Source organism: Giraffa tippelskirchi, chromosome 7, assembly GCF_054371585.1.
Source record: "Giraffa tippelskirchi isolate mGirTip1 chromosome 7, T2T-mGirTip1v1.2.pri, whole genome shotgun sequence".
In the NCBI taxonomy this organism is placed as follows: domain Eukaryota; kingdom Metazoa; phylum Chordata; class Mammalia; order Artiodactyla; family Giraffidae; genus Giraffa; species Giraffa tippelskirchi.
Window position 1 is genome coordinate 21,963,327 of NC_137281.1, and position 21,156 is coordinate 21,984,482.

General features: G+C 38.3%; 1 protein-coding gene across 1 annotated transcript in view; it reads right to left on the minus strand.

The window, feature by feature from the left end:
* HYDIN (HYDIN axonemal central pair apparatus protein) overlaps positions 1–21,156 on the minus strand; it is a 339,593-nt gene that overhangs the window by 194,448 nt on the left and 123,989 nt on the right. The window contains exons 12-15 of the mRNA XM_081512491.1: positions 19,577–19,800; positions 11,960–12,027; positions 3,939–4,174; positions 1,384–1,484 (exon numbers count right to left, since the gene is read on the minus strand). Of these exons, the coding sequence (XP_081368617.1) occupies positions 1,384–1,484; positions 3,939–4,174; positions 11,960–12,027; positions 19,577–19,800 (629 nt within the window). The remainder of the gene's footprint in view (positions 1–1,383; positions 1,485–3,938; positions 4,175–11,959; positions 12,028–19,576; positions 19,801–21,156) is intronic.

The window sequence follows — 21,156 nt, forward strand, 5'->3', positions numbered from 1 at the left end:
TCTCTGGGAGGATCACTTTAGGGAGCACGCTCTAAAACTAGCTCCTCTGTTGAGAGTCTCTGAGGAGTCCTTACAGACTGCTCCAAAAGTAGTGACACAAGAGTCTTGACCTGAAGTTCAGGTTTTAGCGCAAGATGAGGGTTCACTTTTAGTTAGAATGGAAGTTGTCAGCTGACCCGGTGATTTTGGTAAAGCTTATCCTTTACTACCTGAAACATGGGGGCTGACAGGACTCATAGCATTTGACTTGGTCACAGAGTATACATGCTATAAAACTCATAGCCTCCTAGAACCCATCTCCCACCTTTTTAAAATTCAGGATTTTCTACTTAGAGCTGCAGGGAAAAGGCATTGGAAAGTATCAGAATAAAAGAAAAATAGAAAAGAAATGTAAGACTACACAAAAGGTCAAACTTTGGGATAGAGAAGCCCAAACAAAAGAGTTTTTCCACTGTTCTTAAACAAATGATTAGTGAGGTCTCTGGAGGGAATATTAAGCAGATTGTGGCAAGAACTTGACCTTCAAGTTATTTTAGGGCTGCCCCCTGACTTCACTCAAGCCCAAGACAGAGGAAATGGTGCTGGTTATGATGACCCCACCAACCAGCATATCTGTACCTTCTTTAAGGTGCATCTTCCTAAGATCCGTGAAGGTCCTGCATTCTAGGTACTGGAACACTGCCTGTTTCCTTCAGATGGTATTTCATACACACTATCAGGTCCCAGATCTGGACACTTGTTTACTTTGGCAAGAGCATGGCCTATGATTTTATTTAGGACCATGGTCAGCATCAGCAGGTGACACACTACGCTTAGAAAGGCTGTAAATTTAGTGAAGGAGACACAGTCAACAAATGTCAGAGCCAGGATCTTAACCTGACTCCAGGACCCACTGTTGCCTCTATTAAAAAAGAGAGACAAGTTGTGATGGTTCTGAGGAGTTTATGATGTTAGTGAGGGCCTCGTTTTGGGGGGCCACTTGCAGCCTGCCTTTAAGTCCTAACGACAGTGTCCTGGAGCAGGGCTATGAGCACCACTCTTTCTGCTGCACAACTCTGGAGTACTATCTTTAAAGATAAAAATAAAAACCAGCAACTGCGCATCTCTTCCTGCTAAAACCTTGTCAGGTACATACACGGAAAATCAGACCCATTAAAGAGCACTATTGTACTTAACACTTAACATACACATCCCTCCTCTTATCTCCACCAAAGGTGCGTTTTCTCATATAAAACTTTGTCACTCCAATATCAGATTCTTCTTCCTTTCTCAGGAAAGGCAGTAAGCTGGTTGGTTGCTCCTGTGCTGCCTTCCTTCCCGAGAGCCAGCCCATTACCGGTGGCTTAGGGGGACTGGGAAAGAGAAAGCAGGTGAGTGTGATACCTTGCTGTAATCAGGAGTGCCAGCACTTCCTCCCCGATGCCCTCCACATCTACCACCAGGGCCAGCTCATATTTCTGCACAGTGTTGGAGCACAAGGTCACCTGGAAAGAAAAAGGTAAAAAGCTGCTCTTCTAAAAGGCCAGCTCTCCCCCCTGCACGGGGGAGAAGGGGGCCAGGAGAGGACCACACAGATGAGTGTGGTTTCTAAGTACTTTATTAGAGGATGTATGGCATTTAACATTTTTAGTTAAGCAGGTTCTGTTTCAGGGTCAGGGCATGCTGAGTTGTTTCAAAGGCCAGGTTAGATTCTAACAAATGGCTTCTGGTATAATAGGTCTGCTGAATTCTGAGGGGGTAGTATCAAAAGAGCCATAGATCTGGTATGAGGGGAAACCAGGCCCTGAAGGATATCAACATCAAACAAACTTTAATTACTGCAATTTAAAGTGTTCCCTATGCCTCTGGGCTATATAAATTCTGAAAATTCAGTACACCAATAAAACACTACAGCTAGATTTCACTTATGGCAAAATAAGTGAATATAACCAAGTCAGTGATAGAAATCATGTGAGAAACAAACTAGTCTTTTTTTTTAACCAAAATCTTGCTCCTCCCTACCTCCCGTATTCATTATTAGAGCAGAAAATAGGAAACTTTGAAGAAAGGTTAATCCAAGGACAGTATCTGACCAATGTATTTTACCTTATGTTTGTATTTATTGTTGTGAAACTTAACATTTAGGCTTTTGAAGCCTTGTCACAATTTTTAATTGCTTTAAATGATTTGTATTGGAAGAGATACTTGTAAGTGTAGAAAACAGCTTCTGGCATAGGTTATGGCTCTTCTATCTATAAATTATGCATCAGGTACTAATTAAAATTTTTTTGGTTGGAAAGGGAATTGTTGGATGCAAATCTGAATCCAGACAGACGTGGTTAAAGTGCAGATTAGGAGGGAAAACTGAGGCTTGGAGAAAGCTTTCTGAAATACAAAGGAAAAATAAAGCAAAGAGGGAGTCACTGATTTGGAAGGAAAACTTGGCAGCTTTGGACAGAAGCAGCCACTACAGCATCCAGATTCCTGGAGTGGCTCTAACCCTGACTTGCCTCTGGTTAGAGGAAGTGGTTCTGGCAGAAACCTGCTGGATAGATGCTGTCTTCTAGAATCTTCCTGAACTACAAGGGAGAAGATCCACAAAAGGGGGGATTGGTAGGTAATACGTAAGCTAAGCATTACTCTGTAAAAAATAAATTCATTCATTGCAGCTGCACCTCTCCTTGGGCAAGTCACAATTAGCAACTGCTCTGATCTGAATGCTGATGTCCCCACCTCCCACCCCAAATATATATGCTGAAATCCTAACTCTCAACGTGCTGATTATTAGGAGGTAGGGCCTTTGGGAGGTCATGAGGTCATGAGGGTGGAGCCCTCTTGAGCAGGATGAGTGCCCCTCTAAGAGGCCCCAGAGAGCTCCCTCGTCCCTGTACCAGGTGAGGATACAAGGAGACATCAGCAGTCTGAAATCTGAAAAATGGCCTTCACCAGAACCCTACCATGCTGGTAATCTGACCTCGGACTTCCAGCCTCCAGATTGTAAGAATAAATTTCTGATGTTTATAAGTTACCCAGTCTCTGGTATTTTGTAATAGGAGCCCAAATGGGAAGTTACAACAATATGTGATATCAAACCTCACTGTATCCCTGAAGAAGCCCTTAGAAAAGCTGAAACTTCCTAGAATAGATTTAGGATGAGTAAATTCATGGTGAGACATTATGAAGCATTTAAAGCAAACTTGGGGGGTAAAACTCACAGCTGAATTAAATATTGAAAGGTAATGACTAAACAGAAAATTACCACCTTAGCTGTGAAGTCATTTTTTTTCTTTTCCAGAAAAGATAAAATCATTTAAATTTAGCAGCCTTCAGTGTTGCTAGACCTAACTGCTTGGAGAAACAAAAGTAAGTGATGGGAGACAGTGAAAACCTTTCTCAGTTAGCTGTGGAACAATTCTGCTGTTGGCACTATGAGGCCATAAGCCAAGCATCACACTGTGGACCTTAAAGCATTGCTGGGAACATCACATCCACATTCACCAGGAAGCTCAGATTCAGGTTAAAAATTTGAATAAACTGGATATCATCTGGGGCATAAATCTGGATACTTACTAGTATAAATGATTTGAGTCTAATGGAGGACCTGATTGTCAATGAGCTCTTAAATATTTTTATATTAGTATTGATGAGCGAACTATTAGGCACAGAGCAGTGATTTCAGCAGAAATTGCTAGAATCCACTGTTCTGATAAAGGCAATGCATTTAGACTGATGGAAACCTACTGAAGCAGTGTCAGTTCTTTGGCCCAATATATTTGCATCTGGTTTCTTTTGCCACAGTAGTTTACTTCCTTGTAGAAATAGACCCACATTTCCATGTGAACTAGAGGCACTCCCTCTCATTGACACTGGGCATATAAAGCAAACGCTAGATGTGGTCTCAGTAACTATTTGACAGTTCAGCTCTATGGCTACATGTGCTAGAAGGCTGAGCACTTTACCTTGATAGCAGCAAATCCTTGGGAGCGAATGGTGCCACTGCTGGGGGTTATGGTGAATTCTTTTGGTCTTATTACAGGTAATTCATCCTTGTTCCAAAATGGTTTTTTGTTGTCTGAGTAATGCTCACAACTTGAAATGCTCTGCTGGCCAACGCCATCCCCAGGGACACGCAGTTTGAAGGTCATGGGGACCAAGGAGGTATTATTGAGGGAACATATCAAGGTATGAGGAAACCCTAGAAAACAAAATATAAGGTGAGAAATAAATGCACCATGATAGCTTCCCTTTAACTTCAACCTCCCCTCGCAGTGCCAAATCTCTTAAATGAATTGGACATGCAATTCATCACTGCTATTTATTTCCAACTCTCCCCTGTATTGTTTACAGTTGCACAACCAACAAATACATTTCACTCATTCATTCAATGAGTACTTATTATGCACTTACTATGCAACAACAGTAGACATGAAACAAACCACTCTGTCATGATCCAGACCCCTCTCCAGAGGCAGTCTCTATAATCAGTTTGTTGAGTAATCTTCTGGAAGCACATTTTGCATTTGACTTTTACATAGAAATACAATTTTCCCCAAAGAATAGGAGTATATTTGCTCTTTGTATTTGCTGGTGTGTGAAAGGAGAAGCCCACGCAGTTTTGCCTGCTGTGTCACCCAGAGCCTGCCAACACATTATATAATTCATCCTAGACTTGTCTGAGGCTCTTGCTCTTAGAGTGGATGACACAAAATTGAATAATAGCCTTTACTGAGAGAGACTTTATGATCCACTTTTGAGCTGGCCAAAGACTAGCTGGCCAAAGCTTTCACCTCCCTGAGACAAAACCGCTTTTTAATGTTATTTCTAGCTCTCCTACATTCAGTTCAGGGAGACTTGTGTTCCTTTCCTAAGAGATGTGGCTCCTTCTTGCCTGGCAAGCAATAAACCAAACTCTGATTTTGGATTCCTTAGGTGATCATTGTATCTGCTACCATTTTCAGAACAAGAATGATCTAAAACCGTAAGAGAATAAACATGCATATTTCTACTGGATGTAAACACTTCTCTTTCTATGTTGAAACCTACTGTGATAAAACACAACTGGTCTCCTGGAGTAACTGCTGCAGTACTGCTGGGGATATTTTGAACTGATCTACTTCTCCCCGTCTGAGCCTTTGTCTACACATTAGGACTGTTGGAGGAAACACATCCACATCTCCCTTATAATTTCACACCTCTTTGGAAGAGATATTTTATGGAAAAATTGTGTGATTAAGGGCACTTGAAAGATTATTCTTGGAAATTCCAGAGATATTGCTAGAAAGTCATTTTCACAATCATATAATTGCTTCATCTGACTTCTCTGAACTTTTTCAAAATAACTCTTAAAACTATAGATTCTTCCTTATTTTACCTGACCATTTATGGGATAAACACTCTTCAAATGTATGGTGTAATTTGGAAGTGGATCCAATAAAGATTCACATGTGTCTTTCCAAACCACTGCCCAGACTACGTTCCTGAATCTGTAAGTTTTTCTGAGAATAAAATCAATTACAACCTTCTAGCTAGAACAATTCCTTGTACAACTACTTGTAATAGCCTGTATTGCTTGTGTAGAAGCCCAAAAAAAGAGGATATTGCTTTATTAAAGATCAAACATTCATTAATACAAATGTTATTCCCAGGTTTCTGGTTGCATCAAATCTGAATTACTATTCTATCGTCCACCTGAATGCAAGTACTTTACATCTAATACATTAAAAAAAAACAACATCTATGTGCCTTTTCCTCAAATAATTAACAACACGCTTGGCCAGAATGCCTCAAAGACTCAAAGAGACACCTTCATACCTCTCCCAGTACTTAAATAACGATTTAAAAGATTGCAGTCTCAGGAGGTTTGATTCTCATTTAAGATGTGTATTTTCATGTGACCTAGAAAGCCCCTAAGAAGAAACTTAAGGAAACTGGGGGCAAAAGATCACAAGGCTGCAAAGGAAAATTTTCAATTCTGACTAAAGGTGGTATATTATTTGGAACATTATCTCTCTACCAATAATGGATCTTAACTAATAAGAAGAGTGTTAAACTGATTCAGCAATACTCAAGACCAAAAATTAAATTACAAGTGACAGACTTTTGGGAATTCATTGGATATTTTAGACAATGGATTGCTAATTTTTCTGGTAAAATAAAAATCTCCACAAAGCAAAGAGAAATGTGTTGGCAGAGCATTGTGCAAAAACAGATGGTATTTTTGTAGCTGTCTATAGAAATACTTCACAATATAGGAGATCAATAGGCACATTCGCACAATCCATTTTGAAGATAAAAAAATTCAGACTTAGAAAACAAACATTACTTAAAAATGGGATCCTCTGTTCACTTCAATGGTTTCTGGTACCCCAACTATGAAGTGCCCCAAAGTCTGAGCTGGTCTTTGACCAAAATCTTATACCACAGGTCCTGTCATAAAGGAGATAATTTCTGAATAAGAGTTGATGGGAAAATTTCTCCTCTGTAACTAGCTCCTGTCTTACATCCTGCTATCATATTCCAGGAAAAATGTGCAGTCAGTTGTGAGTCTAAATCATACTTCAGAGGACCTTTCAGATACAAATGGGCTATGCCAAAATTATACAGTTAAAACATGTTGTTGTAATTGTCTGTCTCGAGACAGATTTGAGCCTTCCTATACAGAAAGGCTGCTGCCGCAAATACGACTCAGTCATTGTACTCTATAACTTTCCCCCGTCGGGAACACCAGCCTTACATAGAAGAGTTATAAAGAATCCTATAGCGTATTAGCCATTTGATAAAACATGTCACAATCCACAATCTTTGGGAAACGTAGAGCATAAAAATTTTATTACTGATCTTACACTGGCCAAGCTCTCTAAGGCTCCTGGATTTGTTTAGTGAAGAGTCTTACTTTTAGTTCTAATGTCTATCAGACCAGGTTAGCTTCCTCTGGAAACTCAAAGACTAGTCACCTTAGGAAATAAAAACTAGAAGATCCATGGGATTACAAGTCTCTTTATCAATCTGAACCAAGCTTCCTTAATAGAGACAAAACTAACCATTGTCTAGAACCAACTCACCTATAAGTTCACGAAGCCTTCCAAAAGCTCACCCTCAGAAACTTTCCCTTTTTTTTCAGCTTCAAAAATGAAAAAATATACCAATAGTCTTCTTTAGAGCCTTCTAACAACTGACCCTGCAGTTAACTAAGAGGTGAGCCTCTGGATAAAAAGATGCCCAAAGAAACTAAATTACTGGCTGAAGACATGTAGAAAACTACTCTTACTAGAGATTTTTAGTTTTTCTTTCTTTCTTTTTTAATATCTTGGCCACACTGTGCAGCACCTGGAACCTTAGTTCCCAAACCAGGGATCAAACCTCCATCCTCTGCATTGCAAGGTGGATTCTTAACTGTTGGACCACCAGGGAAGTCCCTAGCTGGAGATCTTAAGTGGAAATTTGCTAAAATAAACTTTCAGAAATCAGTGACCTTCAGCAATAGATTGCTATTCTAAGATCCTCAGAAGCAGCAGACTCTACATGAAGTTGAAAGATTCTGCCCATGAGTGACAGAACAAGATTTTGCAACATACCTGGTATCACTGAGTTTCAGACTTTACTTTGTATACTTTCATTCTTACCATTCTGCCATATTATTCTCTATTTGCTACCTTAAGGTCATATTAATCCTTAATCCTTCTGATATCCGCTGTTGTGTTTCCCTTTACTGCTAATGATCCCTTACTCAAATCTAGGCTTTGCTTATGCCTACTATAATCTCTTCTGCCAACCTTTCTAAGAATTTCCTATGATCACGACAATTAAGCTTTGCCCATAACTCTCTACTTCACATCTTTCTAAAGTTAACTTAAATACTTCTCCTTGAGTAAAATAGTGCTAGTTCATACTAGGTCATGTGTACTTTTTGATGCTTATATTTATTTATCCCAACAACTCTGCCCTCAAACCCTAACTTCTCTGTCTAAATTATCTAATGGTCAAGTCCACTGAGAACCCAGAGCCTTCCAAATTCCTTATTCTCATTTAGCAAGTTCTCATACCTCCTGAAAAAGTGACTTTGCACATACTTATCCTGCCCCATTTGATCTATCACCTGGCATACCACTGATGATTTGGTCCATTTCATTCCTTGATCAATCGGAGGAGTTATCAATGCCCCAGTGTTTCCTCAGGGACAATCACTACCCAAATTCTATAATTTAACTCTCTCATGATACTGTAGCTTTAGTCAAACTAATTAATTATTAGATATGTCATCTAGCATCCAATTCTACCATCACAAAGTCTAGCAGTTCAATGCAGTCGCTCAGTGGTATCTGACTCTTTGCGACCCCATGGACTGCAGCACGCCAAGCCTCCCTGTCCATCACCAACTCCCAGTTTACCCAAACTCATCTCCATTGAGTCGGTGATGCCATCCAACTATCTCATCCTCAGTAGTTGCCTTCTTTTGCCTTCATTCTTTCCCACCACCAGGGTCTTTTCCAATGAGTCAGCTCTTCGCATCAGGTGGCCAAAGGGTTGGAGTTTCAGCTTCAACACCGGTACTTCCAAAAAACACTCAAGACTGATCTCCTTTAGGATGGACTGGTTGGATCTCCTTGCAGTCCAAGGGACTCTCAAGAGTCTTCTCCAACACCACAGTTTAAAAGCGTCAATTCTTCAGCACTCAGCTTCCTTTATAGTCCAACTCTCACATCCATACATGACTACTGGAAAAACCATAGCCTTGACTAGACAGACCTCTGCTGGCAAAGTAATGTCTCTGCTTTTTAATATGCTATCTAATTTGGTAATAGCTTTTCTTCCAAGGAGCAAGTGTCTTTTAATTTCATGGCTGCAATCACCATCTGCAGTGATTCTGGAGCCTAAAAAATAAAGTCTGCCACTGTTTCCACTGATTCCCCATCTATTTGCCATGAAGTGTTGGGACTGGGTGTCATAATCTTAGTTTTCTGAATGTTGACCTTTAAGCCAACTTTTTCACTCTCCTCTTTCACTTTCATCAAGAGGCTCTTTAGTTCTTCTTCACTTTCTGCCATAAGGGTGGTGTCATCTGCATATTTGAGGTTATTGATATTTCGCCCAGCAATCTTGATTCCAGCTTGTGCTTCCCCCAGCCCAGAGTTTCTCATGATGTACTCTGCATATAAGTTAAATAAGCAGGGTGACAATATACAGCTTTGACATACTCCTTTCCCTATTTGGAACCAGTTTGTTGTTCCATGTCCAGTTCTAACTGTTGCTTCCTGACCTGCATATAGATTTCTCTAGAGGCAGGTCAGGTGGTCTGGTATTCTCATCTCTTGAAGAATTTTTCACAGTTTGTTGTGATCCACACAGTCAAAGGCTTTGACATAGTCAATAAAGCAGAAATAGATGTTTTTCTGGAACTCTCTTGCTTTTTTGATGATCCAGCGGATGTTGGCAATTTGATCTTTGGTTCCTCTGCCTTTTCTAAAACCAGCTTGAACATCTGGAAGTTCACGGTTCACGTGCTGTTGAAGCCTGGCTTGGAGAATTTTGAGCATTACTTCACTAGTGTGTGAGATGAGTGCAACTGTGCAGTAGTTTGAGAATTCTTTGGCATGCCTTTCTTTGGGATTGGAATGAAAACTGACCTTGTCCAGTCCTGTGGCCACTGCTGAGTTTTCCAAATTTGCTGGCATACGGAGTGCAGCACTTTCACAGCATCATCTTTTAGGATCTGAAATAGCTCAACTGGAATTCCATTACCTCCATTAGTTTTGTTCATAGTGATGTTTCCTAAGGCCCACTTGATTTCACATTCCAGGATGTCTGGCTCTAGGTGAGTGATCACACCATTGTGATTATCTGAGTCATGAAGATCTTTTTTGTACAGTTCTTCTGTGTATTCTTGCCATCTCTTCTTAGTATCTTCTGCTTCTGTTAGGTCCATATCATTCCTGTCCTTTATTGAGCCTATCTTTGCATGAAATGTTTCCTTGGTATCTCTAACTTTCTTGAAGAGATCTCTAGTCTTTCCCATTCTATTGTTTTACTCTATTTCTTTGCACTGATCACTGAGGAAGGCTTTCTTATCTCTCCTTGCTATAGCCATACTTTTATAATTCTCCAGTGAACCATGTTTCTTTGTGGTAGGAGGCCAATCTACCTGGAGAAATACATGATACCTGGTATTGGAGTCATGAAGACTCTAGTTCCAATTCTGGAATTTGAAAATATTATCACAAGATAATTTTGAAAGATTGTTACAAAACCGTTCCTAACTTTGGTCATTATAGTGCAGAATCCAGAATCACAGAAAAGTAGCTTGAATTCACTGACCCAAGTGTTATGAAAATCAAACAGCCTTAGATTTCCTGTTGGCAAGAAAAAAGGGTATGCTATTGTTAACCTTTCCTGTGATAACAGAGAGAAGATTAAGGAATCTGTCTCCAAACTCAAAGAAAAGGCAACTTGGGTTTTGAAGGTGGGCTCAGGAGAGTTAAGTTCTTGGGTCACGGCTCTGTAGCGTCTTCTAGCCTCTCATATCACAAGAGTCTAGCTTCTGTATCACCTCTTATTGTGCATCTGTCACGGTTACCCTTCAAGTTGTAGGTCACTTTTATTTTCCTTCAAAGGAGTCTATCATTCAAATATGCCCTATAGATTTGTAAACATCTCTCTAGCCATTTTCACATGCCACATGAAGAGACATTCAACTTCATTTATATAAACTTTCTTATGGTATATACCTTACCCAATATAACATAGGTCAGGGTGGGGGCATTGTATAAATACATGTGCTCTGAATTTTTAAAAACTTTTACAACATCCACATGTTAAAGCAATTTACAAAGGCATTACGGATCAGATTTTTCTTAAGAACTATCTTTCCCCAAGTTAGATGGGCCTACTTGAAATGAAGCAAAAGAATTAAAAGTCAAAATGGAAAACAATAGAGCAAAATGGAAATAATTAAGGAATAAAGATTCAGACTAGTGTTTCTCAATTTAAAAATATTATCACCTCCTAAAAAGAACCATTGTGATAAATTAATTTTATATCAAAATTTATATCAAATCAGTTAATTAAATATGATTTAAAGTAGACTTAATTCTCCCTAACAAGAGACATAAATACCAAGGAAGAAGATTCTGATGGGTAGGGCGGACCTTTGGACACAAACCATTGTTATATCTAAGTTTTCTCAACCCCAAGGAATCAATTTTTGCCTCTCTAGTGGCAACTGTCGACACCCAAGTTGACAATATATGATTTAGATAGGTCTCAATTGAAATACTAATTCTGCTACTGCTGTGTGACCTTCAGGAGTTATTTAACTGTTCCAGTGCTCAGGTCTTCTATCTTTAAAATGGGAACCTTAAAGAGTGCCTCCCCCTAGGATTGCTAACGTGTTTAAATGTCATATTTCATATTATTACTTAGCAGCAATTGCACTACAAGAAAGAACCAATTAATAAGTAAATTTGCTTCCACTGTTGTTATCATTTCTACTATTGGGGAAGTTTAGATGGGAGAAAATGACTCAGGGAAGCAAGTGAGTCAAAAGTCTATACAAAAATAAAGAAGAGTCTTCAATTTGAAGTGATAAAACACCTGACTTAAACCACCATTGAGTTCACTTTAAATTTGAGAGCATCTCTGTTGACAGGCTGTGTAGCCAAAGTGGCAAGTCAAAATCTGCATAAAAACAGAGTGTTCAGAATGTTCAGATAGTGAAGTGAAACATAAAGCAGTCTGTTGTTCTATTGCAAGAAGTGGGGTGGACAGCCATGGCCTGACAACTACTAGTGTCCAGAACATGGCTGAAAATGTTCACCTAAAAACTAGGAAATGGCACCAAAGTGCTAGAAAGGAAGAACAATTCTAGAAGCTCTCAGCTATTGCCCACACAAAACGGTAACAGAAATTCTTTGTAAACCTTCTCCTTCTCACATAGAGGGAAAAGGAAGTTTTCTCAATATCTAATTTAAAATGGAAAAGTACTCACCAAAGGAAACATCACCAAAATGCAGAGCAGGAACATTAAAATGGAAGGTAGGTCCAATGACACAGCCTCTGGAAGTAAGAATATACATTGAGGGAATGGAAAGGGAATCCAGTGAATTCAAGGTAACAATCAAGAAGTGGCCAGAGAGTAAACCATAATTTGGCATTTAATCAATTACAGCATCATGTAGGACTCACAGAAACTGTGAGATGATGGTCAGTCACAATGGTTCTTAAAATTCCTTTACAATTCTCAAACCTTTGGGTTTTAGCAAATGATGCTATGGTTAACTTATCACCACATTCCTACCAGTGATGAGGCAGAGAAAACACATCACTCAACTAATGGCACAAAATGTTAATGTGGATGAGAAACACAACATGAAAAGTTATTAACTCAGACAAGAAAAAATTATAAGTCTAATCCAGTAATAGACGTCAAAGACTATCAATGATACCAGTATTCCTTGGCCCACACTTTTATAAATCTGTTTTAATCCAGTTCCTACCACCAACTGGCTGTGATCTTGGTCAATCACTTTACCTCTGCAGGTCTCAGTTTTTTTCCTAACATATAAAGAAGATGGGAATAGGTGGCCTTTAAGGACTCTTTAACTGTTGATTTTCTGTTTCCTTCTCATGCAAGGCTCATGATCTTGGAGTGATGTTCTAGCTTAAAATAAATAATAGAGATTCCATAGCTTCTAGCTGACTTCAAGTGTGGTAGATGGTATAATGGTCCCCAAAGATGTATATGTGCTAACAACCCCCAGAATCTATGAACATATTAGGTTACATGACAAAGAGTAATTAAGGTAGCAGAAGGAATTGAAGTTGCTAATTAACTGAACTTAAAATAAGGAAATTGGGCTTACCAGGTGATGCTACTGGTAAAGAACCCACCTACCAATGTAAGAGATATAAGAGATTTAAGAGATGCAGGTTCAATCCCTGGGTTGGGAAGATCCCCTGGAGGAGGGCATGGCAATCCACTCTAGTATTCTTGCATGGAGAACCTCATGGACTGAGGAGCCTGGAGGGCTACAATTCATAGGGTTGCAAAGAGTTGGACACAACTTAAATGATATAGCAGGCATGCACGCAAGATATGGACATTAGCCTGAATTATCCAGTTGGGTTCAATGTAATCACTAGGGTCTTTAAAATCAGAACATGGAGGCAGAAGACGAGGTAGGAGTGAGGCAATGTGAGAAGGACTCAACCACCTTTTGCTAGGTTTGAAGATGGAGAAGGGAGACCATGAGCTAAAGACTGTGGGCAGCATCAAGAAGCCGAACAAGGTCAGGAAACGAATGCTCCCCAAGAGCTACCATAAGCACACACAGCCCTGGCCAACACTTTGATTTTAGCTCAGTAAGAACTGTGTTGGACTTAAAACAATAAATGTATATTACTTTAAGCTCCTGAGTTTGTGGTAATTTGTTACAGCAGCAATAGAAAACTAATGTATCAGGTATTTGTTTATTCTTGCCTTTTTCTATGGTCCATGTCCCTAAAATCTCTACACCTAAGGTAAGAATTGAAATAATTCCCAATTTGTGTGCCAGGCTTTCAAAAGTTATAGACACACAAATACCAGAAATCCCACTAAGCCTGAGTCTTCTAATCCACCCAGATCCAGAGGCTGGTGATGTAGGTGTGTCATACCATGCTGGATGCACTCGGTGCCCCAGTGATACTTCTGGCTGCTATGTATCTGACTATAATAGTTGAGAGGCTCCTGCAAGCCTGGGAGGAGAGATGACAACAAAGACTCAGTGCAGGAAGTTTCAATTCTAAAAGCCTTTCCCAGGACCATCTATTCTATTTCATGCTAATAAACCAAAGTGGTTTCAAAAGGAGCGGCTGGTACTCAGGAGGAATTAGGATCCAGCTGAGAATGAAGTCAAACGAGCCTACAGATTAGACACTTGACTTGTAAAAAAAGTTTTGGGGAGGCCAAAGTAACATGTAGATCAAAAGTGTCTGTGGTGCACAAAAGCATAAAGAAATAAGAAAGAAGATCACAAAATTGCACAATGTAGTCGTTTAATCAGTGAAGCAGAAAAAAACGAGAGTTAAATCGCATTTGTTCAAAGCCACCTATAACTAAGGGAACAGCAGCTGAATACCAACTGGGCTTAGACACTGTCACATTCATTCAAACAGGGATTCTGAATATTAGGATAGTCTCTGCCAAGATGGTACCCAACACCAATGCAAGATTAGAATTTTAAAGACTAAGAGATAGAGTGATTGAATTATTATGATATGTAAAACAGACTGAATGAAAAATATGCTACAGTTAAACTTCATAAAGTCACATATGTAAAAATAGGAGAGTACAAAATTGCTTATAGGCAATTTTAAAAAATCACTTTAATTTCACAGTGTTGTTTACCCAACCACTTTAAGTACTGTGTCATACAGCTGGAGAAATAGAAAAAAATTCAGCAATAGTTTTGATAACTTTCAAGGTATACTAGCAAAAATTATGTGGTATTGAGGAAAGAAGATTACTTGACAGTAAAAGAATAAGAAATAAAATTTCAGAATCCACAATATAAACTTTGTAGAGACTTCCTGGGCTATAAGGCCCAAGAGAGTGTCCCTGGCAAAGTCATAAGTAAAATGAGTATTACTGTGTGGAACTGAAAATAAATAATAAATTATGCACATATTTCAACTTTTATCATTAGACATTTATTTGTGACACCAGATATTTACCAAGTTTTCAAAATTACTGTTTGTGGTATGACATGCTAGAACAATTCTGGACAAATGCAATTTAGGCAAGAATATTTCTCTTAGCAATTTGTAATTAGTTTTAGGATGAAATAAACATTCTCTCCACAGTCAGATTTTCCTTTCCTTTGCAAGAAACAAGGAGTGAACATGCAAAAAAAAGAGGCATACAAGCTGGTATGAATGGTGAGGTCCAGAGTCTTAAGAGACCTAACCTTCACAGAATACCCAAGTATTACTAGTCCAAACTTACTTGTGAGAAGCTTCCTGGAAGATTTCTAAATTCTGTTATTCACAGCGGAAAACCCAAGTACATTCTGATCTATTCAGACATTGCTAGTGACATGCAACACTACACAGTGCATGCTTGGGATCTTTAGGAGAAGAGAGGAGAGATTTAAAAAATTCACCCATGAAATGACAGAACTATTATTCAATATTACAGGCTCTTGGAGATTTAAAAAAAATAATAGCTGCATTCAAGTATAATTCATATGCTATAAATTGACTCATTTAACAGGTACCATGCTGCAGCATGTACATCCTTCTTTCCTTTCTCGTTCCTTTTTATGGTCTTAATAGCATTCCATTGTGTGAATAGACCACACTTTATTTATCCACTCATCAGATGGAAGACACTTGGATTATTTCCACCTTTTGGCTATTAAGAATAATGCAGTGTTAAACATTCACATGCAAGTTTTTGTGTGGATTTAAATTTTCATTTTTCTTGGGTAGGTATCTAGGAATGGATTGCTCGATTATAAGGTAATTCAGTGTTTACCTCTTTGAAAATCTGTCAGGCTGTTCCAAAGTGGCTGCAAATTTTACATTCCCACCATCAGTGTATGAGGCTTATTTCTCTACATTCTCTACAACACTTGCTATTTTCAATTTTTAAGTTATAGCCATCCACACAGGTATGAATTTGTATCTCAATGTGGTTTCTATTTGCATCTCCTTGATGATTAATGACATTGAGAGTCTATTCATGTGTTATTAGTTATTTGCATATTTTTTTTAGAGAAAAGTCTGCTCAGATGGTTTGCCCGTTTTTAACTGGGCTGTCTTCTTGTTATTGAGTGTTAGTGTTCTGTATATATCTTAGATAAACGTTCCTTTTCAGATATATGATTTACAAATATTTTTTCCATTTTGTAGTTTGCTTTTTTCATTTTCTTAATAGTGTCCTTTGAAGCACAAAACTTAAAAATTCTGATGAAGTCTAACTTACTTATTTTCCTTTGATTGCTTATACTTAGGTGTCATATTTAAGAAATCTTTACCTAATCCAAAGTCATGGTTATTTGCACCTATGTTTTATTTTAAAAGTTTTATAGTTTTAGTTGTTATATTTAGGTCTTTGGTCTATATGTGTGTTAGTCGCTCAGTCATGTCCAACTCTTTTGTGACCCCATGGACTGTATCTCGCCAGGCTCCTCTGTCCATGGGATTATCCAAGAAAGAATACTGGAGTGGGTTGCCATTCCCTTCTCCAGGGCCTCTTCTTGACCCAGGGATCGAACCCAGGTTTCCTGCATTGCAGGTGGATTCTTTACCATCTGAACCACCAGGGAAGTCCATATTAATTCTGTATATGGTGTGAGATGAAGCGGAGTTCCATGGAACTTTTGAATGTAGATATCCAGTTGCTCTAGCATCATTTGTTGAAAAACACTATCCTTTTCCCCATTGAATTTTCTTGATACTCTTGATAAAAATAAACTGACCATAACCATATGAATTTATTTTTAGAATCTCAATTCTGCGCCATTGATCTATGCTGCTGTTGCTGCTAAGTTGCTTCAGTCATGTCCAACTCTGTATGACCCCATAGACGGCAGCCCACCAGGCTCCCCCGTCACTGGGATTCTCCAAGCAAGAATACTGGAGTGGGTTGCCATTTCCTTCTCCAATGCATGAAAGTGAAAAGTGAAAGTGAAGTCGCTCAGTCATGTCCAACTCTTAGCGACCCCATGGACTGCAGCCTACCAGGCTCCTCCATCCATGGGATTTTCCAGGCAAGAGTACTGGAGTGGGGTGCCACTGCCTTCTCCAGCCATTGATCTATGTCTATCTTAATACCAGTATAACACATATAACACATTCTTGATTACTGCATCAAAACTGTAGTATGTTTTGAAATGGGATATATAAGTCCTCCAAATTTAGGGTGTTTTTTTTTTTTTTAATGATTTTGGCTATTCTGGATTTCTTGCCTTTCCATATAAACTTTAATATCAGCTCATCAGTTACTACAAAAAGGGCAGATGGAATTTTGATAGAATCATGTTGAATCTATACATCACTTTGTGAAATCTTGCCATCTTAGGTTAATATTAAGTCTTCTAACCCATGTGACTTATTTAGGTCTTCTTTTAAATTCATTTTCAATGAGGTTTTGTCGTTTTCAATGTGCAAGTCTAACATTTTTTTTTTTGTTACATTTATTCCCAACTATATCATTCTTTTAACTATTGTAAGAGGAATTTTCTCAATTTCATTTTTGAATTTTCACTGCTATTCTCCAGAAATACAATTGATTTTTGTATATGAGCCTACATTGTGTAATTTTTCTGAACTCAATTTCTAGCTCTATAGCTTTTTGGTGGAATCCTTAGAACATTCTATATATAAAATCACATCATCTGCAAAAAGAGATAGTTTTACTCCTTCCTTTTCAATCTGAAAGTCTTTTATTTCTTTTTCTTGCCTAATTGCCTTGGATAGAACTTTCAATACAATGTTAAATAAACACAACTTTCAGTTTTATTAATTTTCTCTATTGTTTTTCTTTTTTATTTCATTAATTTCCACTCTAATCTTTATTATTTCCTTCCTTGTGCTTGCTTTGGATTTAGTTAGTTCTTCTTTTCAAGTTTCATAAGGTAGAAATTTAGGTTGTTGAGATCCTTTTTCTTTTTAAATACAGGCACTCACAGCTATCAATTTCCCTCAAAGCACTACTTTTACCACATCTCATAAGATTTGGTACTCTGTGTTCTGCTTTCATTTATCTCAAAGTATTTTTGTAATTTTTTTATTTGACCTATTGGTAATTTAGGAGTGTTTTTTAATTTCCACATATTTGTAAATTCTCTACATTTTCTTCTACTTTTGATTTTTAATTTTATTTCTTTCTAGTTGAAGAACACACTCTGCATGATTCAAATTGTTTAAAATTTATTGAGACTTGCTTTATGGCTTCACATATGGTCTATTCTGGAAAATGCTCCAAGTGCACTTGTTGGGTGGCAAGTTCTACAGGTGTCTGTTAGGGCTGGTTTTTACAGTATTATTCAACTCTTCTATTAAGATATTCTGGCAAGCTGTTCTATCCGTTATTGAAAGTAGGGTAGTGATATCTCCATCTATTACTGTTCAATTACCTATTTCTCTCTTCCAGTATGTAAGCCTCTGCTTCATGTATTTTTGGGCTCTGTTGTTAACTGTGTCCATATTTATTTCCTCATAGCTCTGTCGGCTGCAAGTCCAAGTGAGGAATTCTCTCTTTCGCTCGCAAATGGGTACCTTCTTCCTGTGTCTTTCCACAGTCTTTTCCTATTTGTGTATCTGTCCTAATGTCCTCTTCTAACAAGGACATCATTCATATTAGATTAAGGCCCACTCATATGACCTCATTATTCCTTAATTACTTCTTTAAAAGTCTTATCTCCAAGTGCAGTCACATTGTAAAGTACTGGGTGTTAGGACTTCAACATATGAATTTTGAGAGGATGTAATTCACCCTATAACAGAGATAGTTAGGTGAAAGAATTGAGAAGAAATGGTAATCACCTTCGAGTCAATCTTAAGTTTCTACATTTTCAGTAGATATCTTAAGACCAGTAAGTTTTCCTAGGATCATTCAGGCCTCAGAAATGTGCCTGTGTCTTTTCTATGTCATCTCTAGACCCCAAAGGAGAGACTTCGGCTGTAGATGGAGTGAGGTCCTGCTAGGCTACTGAACCAAAATAAGAGAGACTATCAACTAACTAACAATCTGTTGCTGTGGGAATCCAAATAGAACCTGCAATCTATTCTGAAGACAAGAACTTCTAAAGTACCAGGAACCAAAGTTATAGGTCTGCTGATGGGCTGGTCACAGAAAACTTCTTTTTAAAACCTGAAGACAAACAGAGCAGCCGGAGAAGGCATCAAAAGATGTCTAGCACAAAAGTTGCAAGTGTCTAGCACTGGCTGACTGACACTATAAGTAGACTTTTATAATTCCTGGTGGCATTAGACATAAGAGCATTTAAATAGTTTCCTTAAAATAAAAACAAAAGATGGGAAAAAAACAAAAGATGAAAGTTTAGAGAAACTATTAATAGGGTTAACAGCCAAAGCTTAGTCATAGAAGATGATTTTATCCAGGTGTTAGTAACTTACTTTCCCTAAACATACTAAAACAGAGAGAGTAAGTAGAAACTAATTTAAGTCTTTATTTTATAAGGTTATAGTTTAAAGAAAAACTAGATTCCAAAAGAGCAACTGCATCCATGTTACAAGAAGTTATACATGTCCACTAGAGAAACACTGGTAGAAATTTAAAACACCCCTATATATTGATGTATTCATATCAACAAAGACCAATATGGATATTCAAGACATGATCTAGTTCTGGTTTTTGAAGTAATTTTATGAGAGGATTTTATTTTTACATTTTATGTTTGTGCCAGGATTTTAAAAAGTAATCAGTAGGGAGTCAAATTGTTATTTTCAGGTAGATATCAATAGTGTTATTAACAAAAAATAAACATTTTGTCAACCTAGTAATTCTCCATTAATGTGTAAAGTGATCTAGTTTTGAAGTTTAAGAAAGCAGTAGGTAAAAACTGCAGTTTCCATATTACTTGTAGAAGCAACTTACCTAATGGTCAATTTCACAGGCTCAGGTGACCCATTCACATTGACCAGGAACTCTTCTTCAAAGTGCCCTAGGATGGCGGAACTGAAGGAGATCTGGACAGCCTGGACTCCGCTTGGCTCGATGATGCCTTCCTTGGGACTGAAAACAAAGCAGGCCCCCAGAGGTGAAACAGGAGGGATCACATTGAAGAGGGCATCAATGCTGCCTTTGTTGGATAGCACTGCCTGTATCAAAAAGACAAGAATGAAAAGGTAGGCAACGGGACTCTGATTTATTTTCATACAAGCACCAACACAGAGACAGCTGCAGGAAGACAGCTCCAAAGAAAAACTTCAGGGAGAAAATGAACAGTGTTCTGTTTAAAGACAGGAGTCCCAAGCCAGAAAGTAATTTTGTGTTTTTATCTCCTCTTTAAAATGGAGTTAGTCATATGTATTATACTTATGCTACAAAGACTGATCATAATCACATTCACTTAAGAAGAACCTTAAAATACCTTTTATTCTATCCATGAAATTATCAAGGGAAGGTAAGTCTTTCTCTTATACACATGAGAAAGCTGGGATTAAGTGACATGCTGAAAAGTAAAAATCAAGTCAGAATAGAGGAGCAAGAACTATCTAAGCCTATCTTTATAATGTAGCTTGAAGAATGCAGATGAGATATAATTGTGGATTCCAGATTGCAAAGATTCTCTTTGTTGCACCATTAGATTTCATCCTATTGTGATATTTTCATCTCATACTCTAATGGAGGGATAACTGTTTGGGGATGCTTAGGGGCAAGCTACCGTTTTACTACAGAGAAGTTTTATTCCTATATATCAGTTTCTGGAACCAATTTGCCCATATTTGATTGCACACTAGGTGTGTGTAAAAAGCTCATGCTTGGCATTTAGAGGCCTACGCTGGCTCTGTCTACTGCTCCTGCTGCCACTTGCCACAGTTGCTGCCGTGAACCTGTAGTATTGCCACACAGTTCTATTCCTGGACTTCTAGAACACAATCTCCATTCCTTGCCAATGTTTACACCTGAACAAGTGAACAGCCATTCTCTCTCTGTAGAAAGTGCTCTCAACCTACACTCAAACACTGGAGGAAAAAAAAGAGGAGATAATGAAGAAAGATTCAAAAAGGTATGTGAGGCATGTCAGGAACTGAGAAAGCCAAGAGAAAATTTCCAAAAGAGGTTGAATGTGGACAGAGGTCAAGGAGAATAAGCTTTGAGAAAATGCTACAGATATTTTATTTTTAATTAGGCCATCCCTGCCCTCAAAGAAGAAAGTAATTCCAGTAGAGCAGGATTGTGGAATCCAGAGTGCAAATGTTTAGGGAGTGCACAAGTGCAGAGGAAATAGTGGTTGATTGTTCCAGATTGCTGTTTTGACAATAATAGCGGTAAAAAGAGAAAAAGGGGGTGGCAAAGCTGTAGGAAAGTATGGTAGAGGAGATCTAGTCTATTTATACTATTAATTGAGATAATGCACTCAAGGCCCAGACTAGATGTTTGATGTTGTAATAAGAAAAGGGGACTAGGTAACCAAGATAATAGGATTTGGGTGGGTGTAGGGGGTCCACTAC